General features: G+C 39.6%; 3 protein-coding genes and 1 non-coding gene across 9 annotated transcripts; 2 read left to right on the forward strand and 2 right to left on the reverse strand.

The window, feature by feature from the left end:
- Window positions 1–1,384: 1,384 nt before the first annotated feature.
- LOC115775214 (uncharacterized) lies at window positions 1,385–3,790 on the reverse strand. Of its 4 annotated transcripts, none has more exons than XM_030722773.1 (3): window positions 3,476–3,776; window positions 2,258–2,629; window positions 1,385–1,698 (listed from the first exon to the last, which is right to left on the reverse strand). In XM_030722773.1, the coding sequence occupies exons 1-3, from the start codon at window positions 3,544–3,546 to the stop codon at window positions 1,572–1,574; spliced, it is 570 nt and encodes a 189-aa protein (XP_030578633.1). In that variant the 5' UTR covers window positions 3,547–3,776; the 3' UTR covers window positions 1,385–1,571. The 4 variants fall into 4 exon arrangements, 2 of the variants coding, with proteins under 2 accessions (XP_030578633.1, XP_030578634.1); XM_030722774.1 differs by lacking the exon at window positions 1,385–1,698 and adding an exon at window positions 1,866–2,172 and having other exon boundaries at window positions 3,476–3,786; XR_004019271.1 differs by having other exon boundaries at window positions 2,258–3,790.
- A 580-nt stretch (window positions 3,791–4,370) lies between these two features.
- Window positions 4,371–4,532, reverse strand: LOC115775264 (U1 spliceosomal RNA). Its single transcript, XR_004019286.1, has one exon. It is a non-coding gene; the product is annotated as a U1 spliceosomal RNA (small nuclear RNA).
- Window positions 4,533–8,245: 3,713 nt separating this feature from the next.
- LOC115775096 (ubiquitin carboxyl-terminal hydrolase 37-like) lies at window positions 8,246–13,952 on the forward strand. Of its 2 annotated transcripts, none has more exons than XM_030722585.1 (17): window positions 8,246–8,373; window positions 8,858–8,913; window positions 9,297–9,423; window positions 9,539–9,570; window positions 9,721–9,781; window positions 9,918–10,003; window positions 10,193–10,372; window positions 10,533–10,601; window positions 10,707–10,838; window positions 10,937–11,060; window positions 11,151–11,302; window positions 12,156–12,255; window positions 12,378–12,454; window positions 12,622–12,730; window positions 12,829–12,886; window positions 13,234–13,391; window positions 13,484–13,952. In XM_030722585.1, exons 1-17 carry the CDS (start codon window positions 8,347–8,349, stop codon window positions 13,487–13,489), a joined length of 1,554 nt encoding a protein of 517 aa, XP_030578445.1. In that variant the 5' UTR covers window positions 8,246–8,346; the 3' UTR covers window positions 13,490–13,952. The 2 variants fall into 2 exon arrangements, with proteins under 2 accessions (XP_030578445.1, XP_030578446.1); XM_030722586.1 differs by having other exon boundaries at window positions 10,196–10,372.
- Window positions 13,953–17,285: 3,333 nt separating this feature from the next.
- On the forward strand, window positions 17,286–20,224 carry LOC115775097 (calcium-binding protein 2-like). 2 transcript variants are annotated; one of them, XM_030722587.1, is made up of 8 exons: window positions 17,286–17,435; window positions 17,627–17,698; window positions 17,957–18,107; window positions 18,720–18,750; window positions 19,016–19,159; window positions 19,318–19,427; window positions 19,563–19,710; window positions 19,898–20,224. In XM_030722587.1, exons 2-8 carry the CDS (start codon window positions 17,628–17,630, stop codon window positions 19,924–19,926), a joined length of 684 nt encoding a protein of 227 aa, XP_030578447.1. In that variant the 5' UTR covers window positions 17,286–17,435; window position 17,627; the 3' UTR covers window positions 19,927–20,224. The 2 variants fall into 2 exon arrangements, with proteins under 2 accessions (XP_030578447.1, XP_030578449.1); XM_030722589.1 differs by having other exon boundaries at window positions 17,322–17,435; window positions 17,602–17,698.
- The last annotated feature ends 89 nt before the right edge of the window (window positions 20,225–20,313 follow it).

The following is a 20,313-nucleotide window of genomic DNA, read 5'->3' on the forward strand; positions in this document are numbered from 1 at the left end:
CTACATGCAAAGCTTTACATAAGAATTCTTGTGCAGAGATCTCGAGTAACAGTGTAAATAATTAACATAAAGAAATAATATAAAATTAAGATAAGATAGTGTTTATTCGTCACATGCACAGTTATACACAGTACAATGCACAGTGAAATGTATTTTGTACCTGCAACCACATATACACACACATATAAATAAGAATAAAAATAAAAATAAGCAATTCACACTATACACTATACTCTATATACTATACACTATACACACTTTTACGTGGAATTATAGATTATAAATTATAATATTTACATAGTGCAATAATGGTCCAGTTAGGGCTCAGAGTTGAGCAGACGGATGGCTTGTGGGTAAAAACTCTTCTTCAGCCTTTCAGTCTTAGTCCTCAGGCAGCGGTAACGCCGGCCTGATGGGAGCAGGGAGAAGAGAGAGTGTCCGGGGTGGCTGGGCTGTTTTAGGATCTTCATGGCCCTCAGCCTGCACTGCTTGGTGTAAATGTCCTGCAGGTTGGGGAGGGTGGTTCTGATGGTCCGTTCAGCTGAACGAACCACCCTTTTTAGGGCCATGAAGTCCTGCTTGGTGCAGTTTCCCATCCAGGTGGTGATGCTCCCACGCATGATGCTCTCGATGGTGCAGGTGTAAAAGTTCCTGAGCACCTTGAGTGGGAGCCTGAAGTCTCTCAGCCGCCTGAGGAGGTAGAGACGCTGTCTGGCCTTCTTCACAGTGATGTTTATGTGACGAGTCCAGGACAGGTCCTGTGAGATGGTCACTCCCAGGTATTTGAAAGTGAAAAAAATTAGGAAATAACACGTGCAAGCTATCAAAAAAAAGGTTTTTTTTTTATTAAATTATGATTTCTCTCGTGTTTTCTACACTGAGGATGAGGTCATTTGTAGGCAAGTGTGCTATCGATCAACGCCCTGATCTCGTTCTCATCCCCCCCTTCCTTTCAGGATGGTTGTGTTGTCAACGTAACTGATGATGACTGTGTTGTCCATGTCAGATACAGTCTTGGCTGTATAGGCTGAAGAGTCTGGGGCTCTGGCAGCAGCCCTGTGGCGATCCCATACTGACTGTGAGCAGTGGCGGCTGGTGCTAAAAAAACTGAGGGGGGCGCACACAAACAAACAAATGAAAAACAAACAAAACAAATCTTAAAAAAATAGCACTATATGAACATGAATTTTGCCCTCCTTTCCTTCTGCCCTGCAAATTTCTCAATTACATTCTTGTTAAAGTCAGTCATCTCTGTGACTAGTATTTCTCCATTGACAACATGGCCAATGCATTCAGCCTGTCCTGAGTCATTGAGTTTCTCAGAAAAGTCTTGATTCTTTTCAGAGTTGAAAAGCACCGTTCAGCTTCTGCTATGGTCATGGGTGTGGTGATGAGGATCTTCAAGAGCGTGACAGTTTCTGAAAAGACTTCTTCTAGATTGTTTTCCATAAACAGCTGGAGTAGGCCCACAGCACCACAACAGGCTTTGAACTCTTCCTTGCTGTAGATGAGAGTAAGCTCTGTCTTCAGCTTACCTCGATTGAGCACTGGATAGGCTTTTAAGGTGTTGCTCAGTGCATCTTCAGGAAATGCTGTGTTGTATTGTTCAAATCTGTCCCCCTGCAGGAGTGTGGCACTAACAAGGTGGTTTGTGAAAGAAAAGCGCTCCCTGGTGTGTCCCAGTATGATATCACAGACCTTAAGAGAGAAGGACAAACATGAAGATTATGATTTTATAATCACATTTTTCATTCTAAATATGAAATATTATTTTGTCCTTTCTATTAAGTCATAGAAAGAAGGAACACATTTTATTTATAAACTTACTGATTTTAATAACATTTGCTGCCATTTTTTAAGGCTGTGTTATGAAATGTGTTACAGCATTTTTGTGGGACAAGATTATACAAAATTCAGTAACCAAATGTTTTATTCCCCATTACCCATAAACTTCAGTACAACTTAAATAATAAAATATCTTGCTGACAAACATTACATCAACATACCTACACAGCATAGACACAACTAAAGGTATTTCTAACTACAACGCACATCTTCCTAATATATTAAATAACACTACTATAAACCAGTGTAACAGTGATTTTCCGACGCTTCTTCACTGGCTGACTACTACCTACACTGCTTTGTCCAACCATGGAGTGGAGAGAATTTCTGCCAAAGAGAAATACTTACAATATTATAATAATGAAGAAGAAGAAGAAGAAGAAAAAGAAAAATCAGCTATTTAAACAATTACCTGATCTTTTGAATGTCCTGCTGGAACTGTTGGATGCTCTCCTGGATACAGACTGAATCTATGACCTTCTTCTGGAGTTTGGCATAGAGAAGGTCCACATGAGGCATGATATGGTGGAAAAGTTGCAGAAAGAACTTAAAATCCTGATCCTCCAGTAGCATGGCAAATGCTCCAGCCTCTCTGACGGTAATGGGGTCAAAGTCACCAGAGTCTTGTATGCTTTGGAAACAGCGGATGAGGTCCTCTCTGTGCTCAAACACAGTATTGATGGCACGGCTGTGAAAGTTCCATCTGACATTGCTGGATGCTGGTAGTCTGTGGGCCACAACTTTATCAAGAACGCTTGTGCGCTTGGATGATCTGGAAAAAAAGCTGGAAAATCCACTAAGGTTAGAAAAAAAAAATTCTAACTTTGGTTATGTGAGAAGTAGCCTGTTGCATTATTAGATTGAGCTGATGAGCATAGCAGTGGATGTAGTGGGCATTTGGGTACACATCTTGTATCTTCTTCTGAACACCTGCAGTGGCACCTCGCATCACGCTGGCTCCATCATATGCCTGACAGATTAGCTTAGCCTTTTGATCCTCAGGAAGAATAGTTGCAAGACGTTCTTTTAGGGCTGTAGCAATGGAATCAGCTGTAGCCGACTGCAGAGGGATAAACTCAAAAAACCTTTCCTGCACAGTGTTTTTGGCATCGATATAGCGTAGTACAAGCACAAGCTGGCACTGCGTAGCAACATCCACAGTCTCGTCTGCCTGGATTGAAAGAAAATCACTGCTCTGTGCTTCTTTGATTATATGCTCCTTCAGAACAGAAAACATACAGTCCAGTAGCTCATTCTGCACAGTTTTCGAAGTTCCCTTAAACACAGTAGCATTCTCAAGGTGCTCTTTTAGTACTCCATCAAGAGAAGCAACAAAATCAACCAACCCACGAAAGATCCCGGGATTTTCAGAGCTCTTACTTTCGTCATGACCACGCAAGGCCAGCTCAAAGGCTCCACAAAACTTAACACAGTCTATTATTCTAGAAAGGATGTGCCGATTTTTTGTCACCTCTTCATTGTGCCTTCTAACAGCAATCCTGTAGCCTTCATCTAGCTGTTGAGCAATGCTAAGTTTCCCCCCAAAACTTAGCTTCATTGCATTGTCTAGGTGGCTGCGGCTGTTTTCGTGCCGTTTGCATTTTTCTGAAAGATGTTTTAAGTCTCTTACCCCAGTTGTTGTCCACATTGCCTCCGTGCCAGAACTTTGAAATAGCAAACACGGAAAGCAGTAAAAGGCATTGCTTACATCACATCCAGCTAGCCAACTCCGCTTGTCATAAGAAGAGCTGGAAAAAGCCCGCGTGTAGGATCGTCCACGATCACTTGCCTGCTGCTGAATTTGTAAATTGGGACGATCCGGTCCTAGCTCCTTTATCCTGTTTTTTTCTTCAAGTGAACGCTTTGTAAAAGCATTTTTTTGTAAAGACAAAACAGAATTTTCTCTCATTTTGAAACTACTCCACTTTGCAAACGTAAACGTGAATCGACCTAACGAACTGCAGCTGCGCTAATGAGTCGAATCGGGGATTGTCCAATCACACAATGTTTTAAAAAAAATTAGCCAGTACTGACGCTCTACCAGTAATGACACAACAGAATGGGTGTGTCCGGGACGCAGAGCGCTGCGCCCTGTGGAAAACCTTAAATAACCAATTAAAAGTCAGCCTCAGATCACCTGCTTGCCAAAAGTTGATGCGCCTACATGCACTCTCATTAGAACGGCGCCCTGCACATAGGATAGGAAGTGTGCACAATGTGAGCAATTAAATAGAATTATGTATTTACTATTTTAATAAATTCTAACATGTCTATTGGACACACAATATGAATAAATACATTTCTAAGTATTTTGCAGTTCAGAAATCATTTATTATCTAAACAATTTAAAGGGGGCGGCGCCCAAGCGCCCCCTACTGGCCAGCCGCCACTGACTGTGAGCTTGTTTCGGACCTCCAGGTCGGGCAGGTTTATAACAAGCTTTCCTGAAGGAGAATCGATTTTGAGCATCAGTATGAACGTATAATCGCAATACTGATATCAAGTTTACTTTTACACACACGTGTAGGGGAGAGCGCGAACGCAGTCCCCACTATCACAAATTATGCAGTTGAGATTCCCACATTTGGGGAATTCACAGAGGTCAGAACAGCCTCAGTGCAATGGCTGAGCCTCACTCTGGATGGACCACCTTCTTGATCATGGTATCATCCCTGCCAGGTAAGTATGACGTACCAGCGGCCCACAGAGGGTGGGTTTAAGCCAAATACGAATCAGACTGACGGTATTACGGAATTTACAACACAATTTTAGGTGGACCACATAACTGTTTGAGGACAACGTCCTCCACAGGTCATCAGCGCACTTTTATTGACATAAAATAATGAATTTTAACAGTAAATAGTCTTACATTTTCCCATAATGCTTTGCTGCAGTCTCTAGGTTTGACGTCGTAGCCGACTTCCGGTCAGCGAGTGTCTTCAGTTTTGCAAATAAATATAAACATTAGCTCAATGAATGACCATCTGTATGGTATATTATTCAAGTCTCCCTTGTTATAAGACTATCGTGAAAATGAGACTCCTCTTTTTGACTTCGGGTTTCCTTCAGAATCACCAACCCACAAATATCGCTCTGATGACTGTATACAGGTGTTTCTTCAACTTTGTCCACTAAAGCTTGATGAATATGAATATGAATCTTGTGCATAAGAGAGAATCAGTACAACAGTAAAAACAGTTAAACAAGTCTATATGGGCCGAAACAGGCGTCATTATTCGCCTAATTTACGAACAGATTACTGCAGCGATACCGCGTGAGGATGCAATGAGCTTTGGCGCCATCTTGTGGACCACCAAACACCCTGCTGCTCAGGGGTTGGCGCATGTGCAGTAGGCCCGCAGCCGTGCTCCCCCTGTGCACACACGGCCCTTTGCACATGCGCACATAAATGAAGTCTGACGTTTAATGAACAAGCGCTTGTTTTTACGACAAATCAGCAAAACTTTCACAAAGTGAACATTTTTCATAATCGCATACAATGAAAAGTGTTACACAACAGCTTAAACTGCTCAAACAAGTAGCAGAGGAGACCAACATTTGGTGGCATTTTGTTCTACAGCAAGCACACAAAGGAGACAGGTTGGAAATTATTTTCAATACGGCATACTTTTTTTTTTTAATTAAACTTTGAATTAAAGCTTTACAATACATCCTGTAAACAATATGAACATTACAAGAGAAACATATACAATCATGTAGAAGTAGATATATGTAGAGGCATAAAGTACTTTGCATTAAAGAGAACAAACCAAAACATGAACTTGTACAAGATGATTGCTTAATGAGGTATAACTTTGTATTTTTTTCATGAATCAACAGTTTAATCAGTTTCTCAGATGAAAATGTCAATAAAAAAAATAGTTCCATATTTTGTCATTTATAGCTTGTTCGATCCATTTATGCTTGACTGGTGTTAGAGATCATGGAGTGACTTTCCAATAAAGGTATTGCTGATCCTTTTGCCCAGGATGGAGATGCCATCAACAGTGATTTTAAAGTCATTTAAAGTAACAGAGTCACATAAATCTGTGCTACAGCCTGATAGACATATAATGCCAGATGACAGTGCATTTATTACAGTACTGAGCTCCTTTTGAGTGACAGGAACTCTGTATTTCTATACAAAGTTCCCATAAGTGTATGGAAGCCCTTCAGAATCAAAAAGCTGTTTCGTAAGTAGGATGTTATTTCCAATCCAATTTTCAAAAGCTAATGATTTGTTTCTGTATGTGGACGTTGACATTGTTCCATATAAAATATTTGTGGGGAGAGTAGTGTGCTTGTTAAGGAGAGCTCGTTTAGAAAAGTTTACCAATTAAGAGCAAAAGGCCACATTAATTAAAAAAATGAATCCTGCCTACTGTTTTAAATAAAATATCTGGAAACAGATTCCACATACTCTCTGGGTCTTTCATGGATTATTTAGATCCAGTTAAATGAGGAAGTCAGTTTTTCCTAACCTTGTTCAATCCCGCATGCTCACCTGAGGAAAGCTCAAGGTCAACAAGCGCCATTGAAGATAAACCAATATGACGACTGAGCTTTCATACAGGAAGATGCTCCTGTCTTATCAAAAAGTAGACATGTTTGTTGCAAACAGCACCTCTGTCACATCTTGAATGCACACACTGGTGCTCCCCATCCTGTAACCCTAACCCTAAACAATATAGGGCAGACCCCAACCTCCAGCACAGAGACAGACGTCACTGGCAGAGTCCTTTTAGAGAGGCAAAGATAACCTTGTTTCAGTGGTTAAACTAATATTTTAGCCATCATTGCTGTCAGATCGTCACCTTCACTCAATGCTGATTTTCAAAGGGTTACTGCTCATCATACTGTTTGCTTTAGCGTAGCCCTGGCCAGGAGTGGGATGAACCTGCAGAGGGTTAGTAAAAAGGAAGTGAGGGCAGCTATGAAGAGGATGAAGAGTGGAAAGGCAGGTGGTCCAGATGACGTACCTGTGGAGGTATGGAGGTATCTAGGAGAGAGCAGTGGACTCAACCTTGGAGAGTGAGAGGATGCCTGACAAATGGAGGTGTATTGGTACTAATTTTCAAGCAAAAATGTAAAAATAAAAGTCTTTGTTTTTCACAAGAAGAAAAACAAATTATTTAATGTAAGGTCAAACTATTTTTTTTGGGGGGGGGGGGGGGGGGGTGTCTCTATAAATAAAGAAAAAAAAAACATATATACCTTTATTTGAAGACGAAATCCATGCGCTTATCCTTCTCCGCGAATATCTCCGTTACTCTGCACAGTGCTGCTGCAGCACTGCCCCCTGTCAGTGTGCCACGGTACTCCCTTCCTCACCCTGTGTATTTTCACCGATCACAGAGAATAAACGTGTCACACACATTCATTCAACATATTAGACAGACTGTGGAACATCAGCATGTGTGGCACATGTGTAATCAAACATGTATGTTGGCGATATAAAGACAGACAGCAATGAGCATGCGCCAAACGCCTGCTTCACTTATTGTATGCGACACAGCGCCCCCAGAGATGAGCCACAGCACTGCACTGGCTCACCCCGTATTTCTTCCATGTGTTTGAACAGGCGAAGTGTAAATTAAGCGATTTTGACCATTAAAGTGCTGAAATAATGTAGAAAACAGTTTTATAGAACAGTCAAGTGGTCAAATGTATTTTCTCTTATCATTGTTAGTATTTTACTTGTCATGATGACAGGTTAGGCACTACTTCACCTACTTCCCCTGACTGCAGGTCACTGGTTATGACTACTTTTGTGTAAACGGGATGTGATTACGTGTTTCTTTCAAAATAAAATCCACCCAATAATGAAATTCAATGTTAACACTTTCAGACACTCGGTAACAAACAACATTTTCTGCATGTTATTTCTACATTAGAAGCAGACTAACCAAAACCTATCAAGTGGAAAACTCACGAATATTAAAGCTGCTTCTCGGGGCTTACAGAGGCTTCCTCTGTAGCTCAAATCATGAATGTTACTAAAACGGGATGCCTGTAAATGTTTTTTGGACTTTCAAAATAAATCCCCTTGACATTAAAATGACATCTTTTTTTCTACCTGTCTCGTTAAATTAGCTTTCTTTTTTTTTTTTTTTTTTTTATTCAAGCTTATTATATTGTTTTCCCAACACTTTAAGTACGGAAAGTTTGTTTATTTATTTATTTATCCTTCAGAGATTCAAAGTCAAGTCAAGCATCTTCGGAGATTTTCTAGCGTGCAAATTAAAATACATAACAGGCTGGAATTAAAGCGTTGCTAGGAGAGGAGCGCCGAACAGTTTAAGGCGGATACATTCAAAAATATGCGAATTCGGCCTTTTCATTCCAACTTCAAAGGAATATTCGTTCTGACGTTGCACAGCGAACGTTCTGAGCATAGATAATATAAACGCAACCCGTGACAGAGTTTTTCAGTCGAACATCTCGGATTGAAGAAGAAACGGTTTCTGAAGCGATCAAATTATATTCAAATTACATTCAGGCATGTTTCGATCCCGTTTTCGAAGAAAGGTATGTTTGGATAGATTTTCTTTTTAATGCTAACTGTGAGTTCGTATCACAAAAGTTCATGAAGCCAAGTTATTTATGGATTTCTGTAAAGATAAACTGAAATTTTGGTAAAAGCTAAATGAAGAAAGTAGCATTTAGCTTTTATCAGCATAACGGCTGGTCTAAACCAGTCATTACACTATGAAAGAACATTTAATTACTGCAAGTTCAGGCACTAAATAAAATGTTCTTTTTATTTTATTTAAAAATTTTCATCTGTGGCCAGTACATATGTATGATGGGGTGAAACTGAAAAATTATGGACATAAATCATGCTGTTTTGACCAAGAACATGGCCATAATGTGAGAACTGGTCAAAATGACAAATAATACAGAAAACTATTTTTCCCTATGTGACCAAAACTGGACACTGTTCATGGACAGGCGCCTTTGTTGTGTTTGTTTTATGCCATTACTGATGTTTTGTTTTGTTTTTTCTTAACAGAAATCAAGCCAGGAAAAGGTGGCAAACAAAGGGAAACCTTCCCAGTCTCAGCAGAGGTAAAGAAATAGATAATCTTTTTTAATTTAATGCTGTCACAGCTGCTTGTTTTTTTGGGGGGGTTTTTACTGCTTGTTAAGTGGTTTAGTTAGAATCACTTTTTCTTTTTAGCTTTTGTAAAGGGATTTCATTTTGCCTGTCTGTAATATTATAATCTTACAGCCTTTTCACCACTTACAGTCTAGTTGACCATAAATATTGCAGTCCATTATTTATATAGTTTTAGAGATGAGTGCTGCAAATGTAGAAAATATGTGATTTTTGTGTTAGAAATTTGGGGATTCTACGAGAGTTATTATTTTTATGTGCAATATCCACGATGTCCTCCTTGTTACGATGATTCCAGTGTTGAAAACAACATTTATTCTTTCTTCTTCACCAGTGTCCCGGATGCTCCTGCTGCTGCTGCCACACCAGTTTCAGCCCCATCACCAAAGGTGGGAGAAACTAAACAAACAAAGAAGAAGAAGAAGAAGAAATGGCTGACTCGCCTTTTCAGTTGGTTTCAGGTTTGGTTTGACACAAAGCATCCTATTGACTGTTTTTTGTTTTTTTTTTCTCTGTGACTTTTACTTGTTAGTTTGAAAAAAACTTTTTTAATAACAATTTTTTCTTTCTCTACAGAAGAAGGACTGCGATGCTGATTCAGAGACCAGGTCAGAAACTGCTCCCAATATGAATTCTTACTTTTTTACATATTTCTTTACACATTTTCTGAAAATTAAAACTTGCCCACATGTTAGAATGATTTCACCTCAGTTAAGATTCAGCTCAGTCAGACTAAACTTGTTTCTCTCTTTAATTAGTGAGACCACTGCACCACAGTCAACAAAGAAGAAATCCTGGTGGCCTTTTAAACTCTTCAAGGTATGTTTTGTTTATTTTCTTGTTTTTTTAAAAGAATCACTGTCATCAGACATTAAAGATCAGGACTAAATGAGAGCATTTTAGCACAATTTATTTCCCTGTCTTTCCTTATTGAACCATTCATTTCTTTCTACAGAGTAAAACCCGGGCCAGTCCAGAATCCGACTGTGAGGCATCAAAACAAACAGACCCCAAAAATGCAGCAGGTGGAACTAATTCCAGGTAAAGTGTTTTTAAATGCAAAATTCTGCTGGGATCCTTGTGGATGCCACAGCAACAAACTCGTGCAGATCATCAGTTGGCTGTACACAATTTTAAGTAATTGGTGTTAATATTGTGGCTGATTGCTGGTCAGAATAACCATTCGCTGGTTTAATGCTAATGTTAGAGAGATAATCTGCTTTGATCCAGCAGATCCAGCAGCACCCTTAAAGAATGCGATGAGGACAGTTTGATAATTGACTACAACACATGCAAGTTGATTCAACTGTTGAACATTCTGTGTGCAAATATGCCAGCAGATGAAGACTTGCATGCACACGTATTTGACGAAACTGTGAAACAGCTGCTAGGGGACAACATGGCTACTGGGTAAGAAAAAAACTACCTCCAGATGTCATCATTAACACATTTTTGACTTAAAGGTGAAATTTCCTTTAAATGTGAATGTGTTTTCACACCGACACATGCATCAGTTGACACCACTTGGCATGTTTTCTAACCGTGGGTTTGTGTTTTTAACTCTTTGTAGTGGGTACACAAAAACTCCAGAACCAGAGAAAGTAGCAAACCCGGAAGGCCGAAGCACCAGCTCCTGCGGGTAAGTGCACATGCACAAAAACCAAAGTTCATCTTCGGAAATCAAACTGCAGAAAATGAATGAGTTAATACTGGCTTGATCACCTTGGTGTTTTGTGTGCGACAGGTTTCCAAACATCGGAAACAGCTGCTACATGAACTCCTGCCTTCAGACCCTCCTCAGCCTGCAGGATTTTATGAGAGATATCAGCCGTCAAAAGGATTTGTGGGGTTTAGTTCCCGGAGCTCAACTCTTAAGGTATGATCCATCACTCAAAGTTTCCTCACAAAGCTGAAGAACCAAACGAAACAACAGATCTAACAGCAGAAATGCTGGTTTTGCTTTTCTTTCTACAGGCGATTTACTGACATCAGGGACTGCCTTGACTCAGAAGATTGCAGTATGAAACTCGGCCGCCTGAGCGCCTTTAAAAACACATTTGCCATACACGCTCCTGATTACAGTGACAATGAAGAGAAAGTGAGTCAGTTAGTTGGAAATGTAGTTTTTTGCTCAAACTTCTGATTGTTTATGTTCTGTTTGAAAACTCATGTGCTTCTGCGTTTTCAGGATGCTCACGAGTTCTTAACACTGCTGTTGGACCAGTTCCAAATGATGTCCTCTGAGCTGCAGAAGACGGCAGCTCTCCTGGGCCAAAGTTACACCTGCCCAGTGGAAGGCCATTTTGTTTTCTACATGGAAAACTTGAGAACATGCAAGAGGTAAGCTGGTGCAGTGGACAGGGCCAGTTACAATATTCTCATACACTTCTTTTTCACCAGCGCCGTACTGGAGTCAGCGTGGGGCCAGTTCATTTATGGGAGGGCCCAATAACCGGCACTCATTTTAGCTAGTTTGTGGTGCCAGTGCTTGTCTTGGTGAACTTTGAACCAAACATTACGTAATGAAAGCTGGAGTGCTTTCAACAGGAATCTCTGGTGGAGAGCTCTCTGTGGGCTGCTTTTACCAGTTATAAGGTTTTTCTTCTAGTGGCCACTCTGATAGTTGCTTATTTTACTGGTGAAATCTTTGGGCCTAGCAATTGTGACATGCTTTTTTTTTGGGGTGGGGGCGGGGGTACGTGGAACTGATTCCTCATTGAGTGTCATGATTCACGTCCAATTACACAAACTTAATAGTTTTTCCACATGAATGCTGAAGACATCCTCATTTGGAGGGTCTGGCAGTGGCTAACGCCACCTTCTGAGAGTCTCATGGGGACAGATTTTAGCATTCAATTACTCCTTAATTATCCTTAGAAACTACTCTGTTAGGTTTGGGCAATAAAAGTACTTGATTAGGTCAGGAAATGATCCTATAGTTTGTGTTAAAATATAACACCCACCACTTTTTTAAAGTTGCTTTTTTCAGATGCCACTTTGAGGCTTCAAAAACACAAAGCATGCTTCCTATTAAAATATATTAGTTTTAAAGTCACGCTATCATGAAAAAAGGGACTCTGTGTCTGTGTACACAAATAAATTTGACTGCCTTGTCCTTGCAGTTTTTTCTTTATTTTGCCATGAGAGCGGGCTGAATGTTGTGTCTGACCTGTATTTTTTCTCTAATGTGTAGCTGTGGAGCCGAGACATCGCACCAGGAGAAGTTCACGAGTTTGTCTCTAGACCTCGTTGTGAAAGGCTCAGTTTTGGACATGTTTGAGGCTTCTCTGCAGGTAAGATCACCTGTTTCCATGCAGTTGCATTATGGCTCATTTTAATACACCTGTTTTGTTAGTGTGTGTGCAAATGTGATTGTTTCTAACATGCAGCCTGTTGTCTCTGCGCTGTTCTTCAGGAAAAAGAGTTGGAGTTTAAGTGCGAGTGCGGAGGGACGACATCAGGACTGAAGTCGTCCTTTGATACGCTGCCAAAGTGAGTCACGTCACATCAGAACTAATCACCTGACCTGAGCAGTTTCCCAACTGTGGTCCACTGATCCTCAGGGGTTCACAACAAAACACTTCAGCAATCCTTTTCTTCCATCTTCTGTTTCTGTTTGACACTCATTTGTCTTTTTTTGGTATCTTTTTGTTTGACAGAATCCTCATCTTGCACCTCAAAAGATTTTGCATCACTCCAACGTACACACTGACAAAACTGTCTGACCCCATCAATCTGCAGAGGGATTTGATAGTGCCATCTAATCAGGTAAAAGCAGAACACAGAACGTCTCATAGAACCACCTTAAATGTCACGATGATGTGAGACTGGTGAAACTAACTCTCGTTTACTTTGTTCCTTCTCAGGGTGGTGCCTGCTATAGTCTTGTTAGTGTCATCAGCCATTATGGAAGCACACAGACTGGTAAGAAAATCTGACTTGTTACAGGCAGAGAAGTGTTGATATAATTATACTGTAGATTTGAGTGAAATTTAAATGCTTTTTGCAGAACTCATCACTGCATTCAGAGAAAAACTGGTTACAAGCTCTGTTTGCTTGTAACCTTATTAATAGCTTAATTTTGAAAGTCTTGGTCAGTGCTGTAATTCTTTCTTCTTCTTTTTCTTATTTGGTGCCTAAAAGATTAGATTAATCTAATCTAATCTAATCTAATCTTAAAAAAAAAAAAAACAAAGCTGGGAGGTTAATTTTTAATGAAGGACTTTCATAAAGCTTTTCATTTGGATTCATATGTTTTCATATCCTTTCAGGACACTACATCTCTAATGCCGTCCATCCTGATGACAGTCCATATGATCCAGTAGATCGGTGGCTCACATTCAACGACAATATTGTCTTTGAAACACCTGGATCCACCGTTTGCAAGGAACAGAACCGCTTGGCGTACATCCTGTTTTATAAACGCCATGTAAGAAGGCAGTTGCATGACATTCTGAAGTGGGACAATTTTAAAATATGCCAACACCTTATTTACCACATGATTTTTGTCTTCGATCTCAGGTCTAGAACTGGCTGCACCATGAACCAGGAGTGGTCATCAAGCTCCAGATGGAGGAAGAATGGACATCCTAAGCTGCTGCCGCTGACTCTGTTGGTAACCCCATGCCTTAGGAGGAAGGGTTCCTCCCAGAGAGCCTGGTTCCTCCCAAGATTTCTTCCTCCAAGAGGGAGTTTTTTCTTGCCGCCGTCGCCCCACATTCACTGGTAAAGAGATAAGACCATCTCATCAGCAGAGACGTTATTCAAATCCCAGATAGGTTCCACGTCCTGCTGAAAAGACTAGTGCTGCACTGATATTAGGTTCAACTTGTTTGTGTTCCATTTCTCTTTAGACAAACAAGTATTAAGATCATGTTAGAAAAGTTATTGATGAATAAAAAAATTAATAATTTCCAAATCAGTGCATCACCAGTAGAGATGGTTCTTCTCTTGACCAGTGTTTGGCTTGCTCTCTGGGAACAACAAAAATACTTGTGTAAAAAAAAATGTATTCTTTTTTTTTATATAAATAAAAGAATGTAAAATTGTATATTAAAAAAACATAAAAATTAAATTATTTTCTGAAACTTGAACTGAATCTCTGTTAAGTTTATTTCACAGAAGTTTCATAATTAACCATTTAATTGCTCAAAAAAGGGATTTACTCATTGGGGCAACTCAGGTAAAAATGGTAACATGGAACACTGGAACCCTTCTAGTTCAACTTTTCAGAGAAAATATTCCCTCTATCAGCTGCTGCAACTGCTCATGTATACAAACCAGACTCAGCTACCTATCTCCAGCTTTATCTGGTCACAGTGTTTCAGCAGCAAACAGCAAACAAAGTCGCAGCAAAACCGCTGCATTTTCTCCAGAAATTACAAATCATACTAATGTGTAATTTCAAACCACCTGATTAGCATGTCCGGCACCACTGATGGATTTTGATAAGACATCACTGATCAATAATAACTTCATGGGGTCAAAACCATTAATTGTAGGATTTTAACAAGTATATTTGCCTCAAATAACTTATTGTGTCATGGTTCACTAAGAGGACTCAAACACAGGGCACACTGAAAACGGTTTCACAAAGTTTAATAAACAAACTCGAGATGAATTCACTACAGCTGAAATAAACCAAAGATATTCTTTGAGGCTGAAGGCAAAACTCAGAGAAGAATTGATCACAGGCAAGTATGTCTCTTCCCTTCCGCGTGGACAAGAATTCAAGTTTGTGGGTATGGTTTTCTTTTGGTAACAACAAATCAGCAGGTGTAGCTATTTTACAAGGTAATAAGAGGCAATATTCTAAAGCAAGTATCAGATGTCAGTGGTTGATGGATTATAATTGTGGTGGCTATTGATCAGTCACAGTTTATAATGATTAATATATATGGCTTTAATAATAAACAGCAAAATTCTAATTTATTTTTAACTATAGACGACAAGATTAATGTGATATTTCCTTCAGCCAAAATTTTATGGGGAGGAGATTTCAACACAGTGATGGATGGAAACATGGAAACATGGATAGGTGGCCCCCTAGAAACCAAACCTCATCCGAATTAGAACATATTTGTAACCGGATGGGCTTAATTGATATTTGGAGATACAAATATTGAATAACAATTTTTACACATGGAGTAATAAGGACAGATCCCAACAGTCTTGTATAGATTTTTGGTTGATCTCTTCAGATATTGAAAATAAAGTAATTGACATATTGATAGAACCAACAATTCTGACAGATCACAAAGCAATCACGATTAAGGTCGATATGAAACTTATTAGACACCTTTGGAATACAGACTATTGGAAATCAAACAAAAGGTTGTTACAAAATTCCAAAATGGAACCCTGAGACTTATTAATAAATACTGGACAGAAGCAAAATTGCTCAATTGTTTTGGGAAGTGCTGGGAATTAATGAAATTTGAAATTAGAAATTTGGCAATAAGAATAAGGAAGAAGGTTGCTTCAGAGAAAAAAGAGAGAAACTCAAAAAATTTCCAAATTAATGAAACTATCTGAGAAAACCAATTTGCCTGAACATGAATCTAAGGAATATTCATTGTTACAGTTAGATCTGGAAAACATATATGAGGATAAAGCCAAAGGTGCCTTTATTAGATCTAGAAAGGAAATGGTTAGAACAGGGTGAAAAGTATTTTTTTAATCTCAAAACAAGGAACTTTGAGCAGTCCTTTATTGGGAAACTTAGAATTAATGACGCGATATGTGAAGATGAAAATGTTATTTCAAAATATGCGACCAATTTCTATCAAAGATTATACATGACTGACTCAGAAAATGAAGATGACATGGATAGATTTCTTAGAGGACAGGAAGAATCTCAACAGTATAGATGATCATTTTAAGTCGCTTTGTGATGAAGGAATTCATTTAAAAGAAATTCAAGAATGCATTGGCTCTCTTAAAGATAACAAATCTCCTGGAAATGATGGATTAATTAGTGAATTTTACAAATTTTTCACCAATCAATTAGCCCCATGATCGATCCGCCATTATACCAAACACAGCATGCTCCAAATGAGCTACCAGCTCCGTTCTTAAGCGTTTCGCCGGTTCATTGGGAACAGCACGAGCACCGGCACGCGAACCGTCTCCTCGGCGGTGGGAAGGTAGCAGCGGTGGCGGTTCCTGATATGAGCGACACCACACAGCAGGCAGAGGGCGCTCATTACCCCAATGCAGGACTCATAAGGCCAGGAGCTTCTCCACAACCTTATTCCCGACCTGTCTGCTGTGTTCTTTGGACCTCATGATGCTGTTTACGCCCCAATATTCTCTTAACCAACCTCTGAGGCCGTCACGGAGCAGCTGTATTTGTACTGAGATTAGATTACACACAGGTGGACTTTTTTTAGTCATTAGCAGTCATCGGGCAACTTCTGAATGCAATTGGTTGCACTCAAGAGAAAAGGGGGCTGAATACTTTTGCACACCTGGAAAAAAAAAAAACACACTCAGCTGTCATTTTACCGACGAGAAAGAGAAACGGAAATGGCTGCAGCTGATAAGGTATGTTACAATCATGTTTAATAGTGAACAGTCATATGCCAATGCTGTTTATTCAGAAGCACTTCGGCCCGGAAATGACATCAGGCTTAAAGGCCGTCTGCACATGCGCAACTGACGTTTAATAAACAAGCGCGTGTTTTCAGGGTAAACCAGCAAAAGTTTAACAAGGTGAACATTTGTCATACTCGCGTACAATGAAAAGTGCTACACAACAGCCTAAATGGCTCCAAAAAGTAGTAGAGGAGACCAACATTTTGTGATACTAAGTAATTTATCCTAATTAATAAGCTGAGAGGAAATCATCACTACAGCAGCCACTTTAAATTCAACAGTAAGCTAGCAAAGGGTTTACTAATGACTTGTTAAGCTCGTCCACAGGTGGCTGCCAGCTATGACACCACCGAGCTTTGTTCTACCATTGTTACACCAGAACCCATTTTGAACTCAAATGCATGCCTGTAAAGCTTGCACCCATCCTGCAGGGTTGTGATGCTTTAGTTATGAGTCATCAGTCACAATTCATCAGGCTTTAGCTGATGGAGTACCAGATTGCCTGACAAGCAGACAGACACTTGCCAGACGTTAGGACAAAATGATTCCTGCGATTAAGTATTGTTTATCTTTTGTAATCTGGTATGGTGACGGAATTATCTTGAAACAGCCGGAACTGAAAATGAAAGGCCCACTGCAGGGGGAGGTCCAGTCAGTCACAGTGCTGCTCCACGTTTTGTTCTCTGATTGTTGGCTGCATGTTGAGCCAGGTAATTACCTGTTAAGCCTCTCTGACGGTGGGAGGTCAAGAGCAGGTAAGAACAGTTGGGATACCGTGCAGCCATTCACAACACAAGTGGAGCACCACTAGAAAGAGCACAAGGGCTGTGCGGTCGACCTCTTATTTTATTCATACTACTTGGGACAGGGAGCTAAGGTAAGCAGCGTGTACTGGAAAACATGAAGATCCTGAGAAATCAAGAGCTACCAGTGATAGAAACAGATTATTTTTTATTTTACCTTAAAGCATTTATAAAAGAATTTTAACATGTCCAAACATGCATGTATGTGTTCAGTAATGTGCATGTTTCCTTGGGGTACAGGGTTATTGTGTCTGCTTATCCACAGCATGTCCAAAGCAGGAGACAGGACCCCTTCCACAACTTCCACAACTTCTGTTGACTCAGCATCAACAGATGGGTAACTAGAAATTGTCTGTGTGCAATTGTCAGACATAATAAATTCTTGTAAATGTAGTCATGATCTCCATAGGTCTGATGTGTGCCTTTGGTAATTCATCACCTCAGAAAAGCGTAGAAGTAGAATTTTTCTAGTAATACATATGTTTATTTGCAACATCCTTTTTGGTTATAGAAGAGGCATTGTTTGTTTTTTTCATGTACAATGTGAAGAAGAAGAAGGTGCCTCTATAAGGATTTGTGACTTTCTGTGTTTTAGAAATGAAGGCGGCACTAAATCTCCCAAGGGAAAGGAGTCCCCGTCAGGCTCAGTCTCTGAAACACCCAAGAAGTCATTAAAGAAGTCCAAGAAAATCTCCGAGAGCAAGAACAAAGTCTACATCTCCGTGCTCAACAGTGTTTTTGGGGCAGTATGTAGTTTCACTCATACAAATGTACTGTATAGCTGTGACCTTTGACCTACAGATCTTAAAAAAAAAAAAAAAAAAAAAGGGCTAAAATTAAGATTTGAACATCATGGCTGATTCTGTTTCCCTTATTACATTTGAACACATTCAATTACATTTTGGCTCAATTTTATTTCCCGGCTTTTCTTCATACAGCTGTTAAAAAAACAAAACAGCAGTGTTGTGACTTTGAATATCACAACAAAACTCACGAGTGTCACGCGTTACAGCGTCAGGAGTGAGGCAGAGGCGAGATCGTGCACTTACAGGAGCTTTTGTCGCTAAGCCTGGTGTGTCTGTTGTATTAGTCGCCCGTTAGTGCAAGCTTAGTGTCACAGTTAATTAGGGTGATCCAAATGAAGACCTGCGTCAAAACGCTTCAAAATAAGAACTTTTTCCACTGTGCATACATGTTGTTGCCTCGGAAATGGATTCATAAACCTCTGCACAGATATTTCTCTGTGTGGTCTTTTTATTTTACACTTTTATAATAAAGAAATATACACAAGTTAACAATATTATGAGCACTTTAAAAAAAATGTCAATATTGTTGTATTCTGCTCTGTGTTTGTGCAGGACAGGGAACTCGCTCAGGCTGAAATAGACGGTGAGTCTCACTATAACATTACGGTTATTACAGTGTCATAAAACTACTACTTCCTGACACTATAAATTTTGAAAGCATTAGTAAAATAAAAAGTTTCCTTCTTAGCTGTATAATTAAAAAAAGAAAAAAAAAAAAGGAGAAATATTCTCATGGAAAATACCACATCTGGAAGACTGTAGCTTATTTTTTAAAAATGTATTTTCTTGTTAATCTGGGTGCTAAATGTTACCGATTACTGTTACATTCGCTTTGATCTCGCTCACAGAGCTGCACGAGGCCTTTAAGGAGTTCGACTATGACCAAGATGGCTACTTAAACTACAAGGATGTGGCCGAGTGCATGAGGACTATGGGGTACATGCCCACTGAAATGGAGCTGCTGGAGATAGTGCAACAGATAAAGATGAGAAGTGAGATGAGAACATATTTTTAAAATATCTGGAATTGATTGCAAATATTCATTAAAATAATAAATATTCAGTAAAAAAAAAAACAACAAAAAAACCTTCTTTATGTTCACAACTAGGCAGTGCAGTCTGAACTCGAGTTTGTAATTTCTTCTTCACAGTGGGTGGATTAATGGACTTTGATGACTTTATTGAACTGATGGGACCCAGGATGATGGGCGAGACGGTGGGCATGCTGGGGCTCAAGGAGCTTCAGTCGGCCTTTTTACAGGTCAGTCAGTTAATGACGACTGAATTACAGTAATTATCAAATAAGGAAGAGTGGGGAGGAATCACAAATCCCCGTGCACATGCAGTATCATCATATACACGTGCTGTTTTTAATACTTTCTCTGTTTTCTCAAAGTTTGACACAGACGGAGATGGAATAATCAACCAAGAGGAGATGAAGGAAGCACTAAAGACACTGCTGGGGGAGAAGTTGAAGAAAGGAGAACTGGAGGAGATCTTAAAGGAGCTGGACATTAATGCAGATGGAAACATTGACTTTGAAGGTGAGAAACAACATCTGAGATGCCAGCATGTTTTGACCACAAACAGATGAACTGGAAGTGCGCATGTTCTTGTTATCACTTTGGGAATAATCATGAGTAACTTTTCATTACAAACCTCTTCTCTTCAATCACATAACCTCACACTGACACAAGTTTTCTGATTTGTCTTCTTTCTCCTCTCACTCAGAGTTTGTGATGATGCTCTCTATCCGCTAACCATTTAAAGACCGGCAACATGGACAGACTACTACTACCGAACCATTACCAAATATTCACAGTTAGGCTCACTTGTGTTTGCAACATAGGCACAGACTTCTACCACATAATGTGTGCCTAGCTATGTAATAATTGTGCGTATGACAAAGTATTGTAAATAGCTGTGTGTGATTCCCACCATGCCATCAAATGCAGAATAACACCGTTATAATTTTGTAGATTCACAAACCCTCTGGTGTGATCGATTATGTAAATAAGACTGAAATGTTTTGTTATTTTAATAAAGAAATCAAAACCAGTCATGCCTGTCACTGAAACATCATGGCACATCATAACAAGCACATATGAATGAACTGATGACATTCACCTTTCAATCAGACTTCATCC

Source organism: Archocentrus centrarchus (genome assembly GCF_007364275.1).
Source record: "Archocentrus centrarchus isolate MPI-CPG fArcCen1 chromosome 18 unlocalized genomic scaffold, fArcCen1 scaffold_23_ctg1, whole genome shotgun sequence".
Lineage (NCBI taxonomy): Eukaryota > Metazoa > Chordata > Actinopteri > Cichliformes > Cichlidae > Archocentrus > Archocentrus centrarchus.

What these genes read in the sequence shown, in the direction of transcription:
- LOC115775214 (XM_030722773.1), bottom strand. Translation starts at nt 3,546, where the DNA reads ATGCCTTTTACTGCTTTCCGTGTTTGCTATTTCAAAGTTCTGGCACGG. An exon ending in CAATGTGGACAACAACTGGG is followed by an intron (nt 2,630 to 3,475) that starts GTAAGAGACTTA and finishes TGGATTTTCCAG; the next exon opens with CTTTTTTTCCAGATCATCCA. An exon ending in CAGGACATTCAAAAGATCAG is followed by an intron (nt 1,699 to 2,257) that starts GTAATTGTTTAA and finishes TTCTCTCTTAAG; the next exon opens with GTCTGTGATATCATACTGGG.
- LOC115775096 (XM_030722585.1), top strand. Translation starts at nt 8,347, where the DNA reads ATGTTTCGATCCCGTTTTCGAAGAAAG. An exon ending in CGAAGCACCAGCTCCTGCGG is followed by an intron (nt 10,602 to 10,706) that starts GTAAGTGCACAT and finishes TGTGTGCGACAG; the next exon opens with GTTTCCAAACATCGGAAACA. An exon ending in AACTTGAGAACATGCAAGAG is followed by an intron (nt 11,303 to 12,155) that starts GTAAGCTGGTGC and finishes TCTAATGTGTAG; the next exon opens with CTGTGGAGCCGAGACATCGC.
- LOC115775097 (XM_030722587.1), top strand. Translation starts at nt 17,628, where the DNA reads ATGTCCAAAGCAGGAGACAGGACCCCTTCCACAACTTCCACAACTTCT. An exon ending in GACTCAGCATCAACAGATGG is followed by an intron (nt 17,699 to 17,956) that starts GTAACTAGAAAT and finishes TCTGTGTTTTAG; the next exon opens with AAATGAAGGCGGCACTAAAT. An exon ending in GCAACAGATAAAGATGAGAA is followed by an intron (nt 19,160 to 19,317) that starts GTGAGATGAGAA and finishes TCTTCTTCACAG; the next exon opens with TGGGTGGATTAATGGACTTT.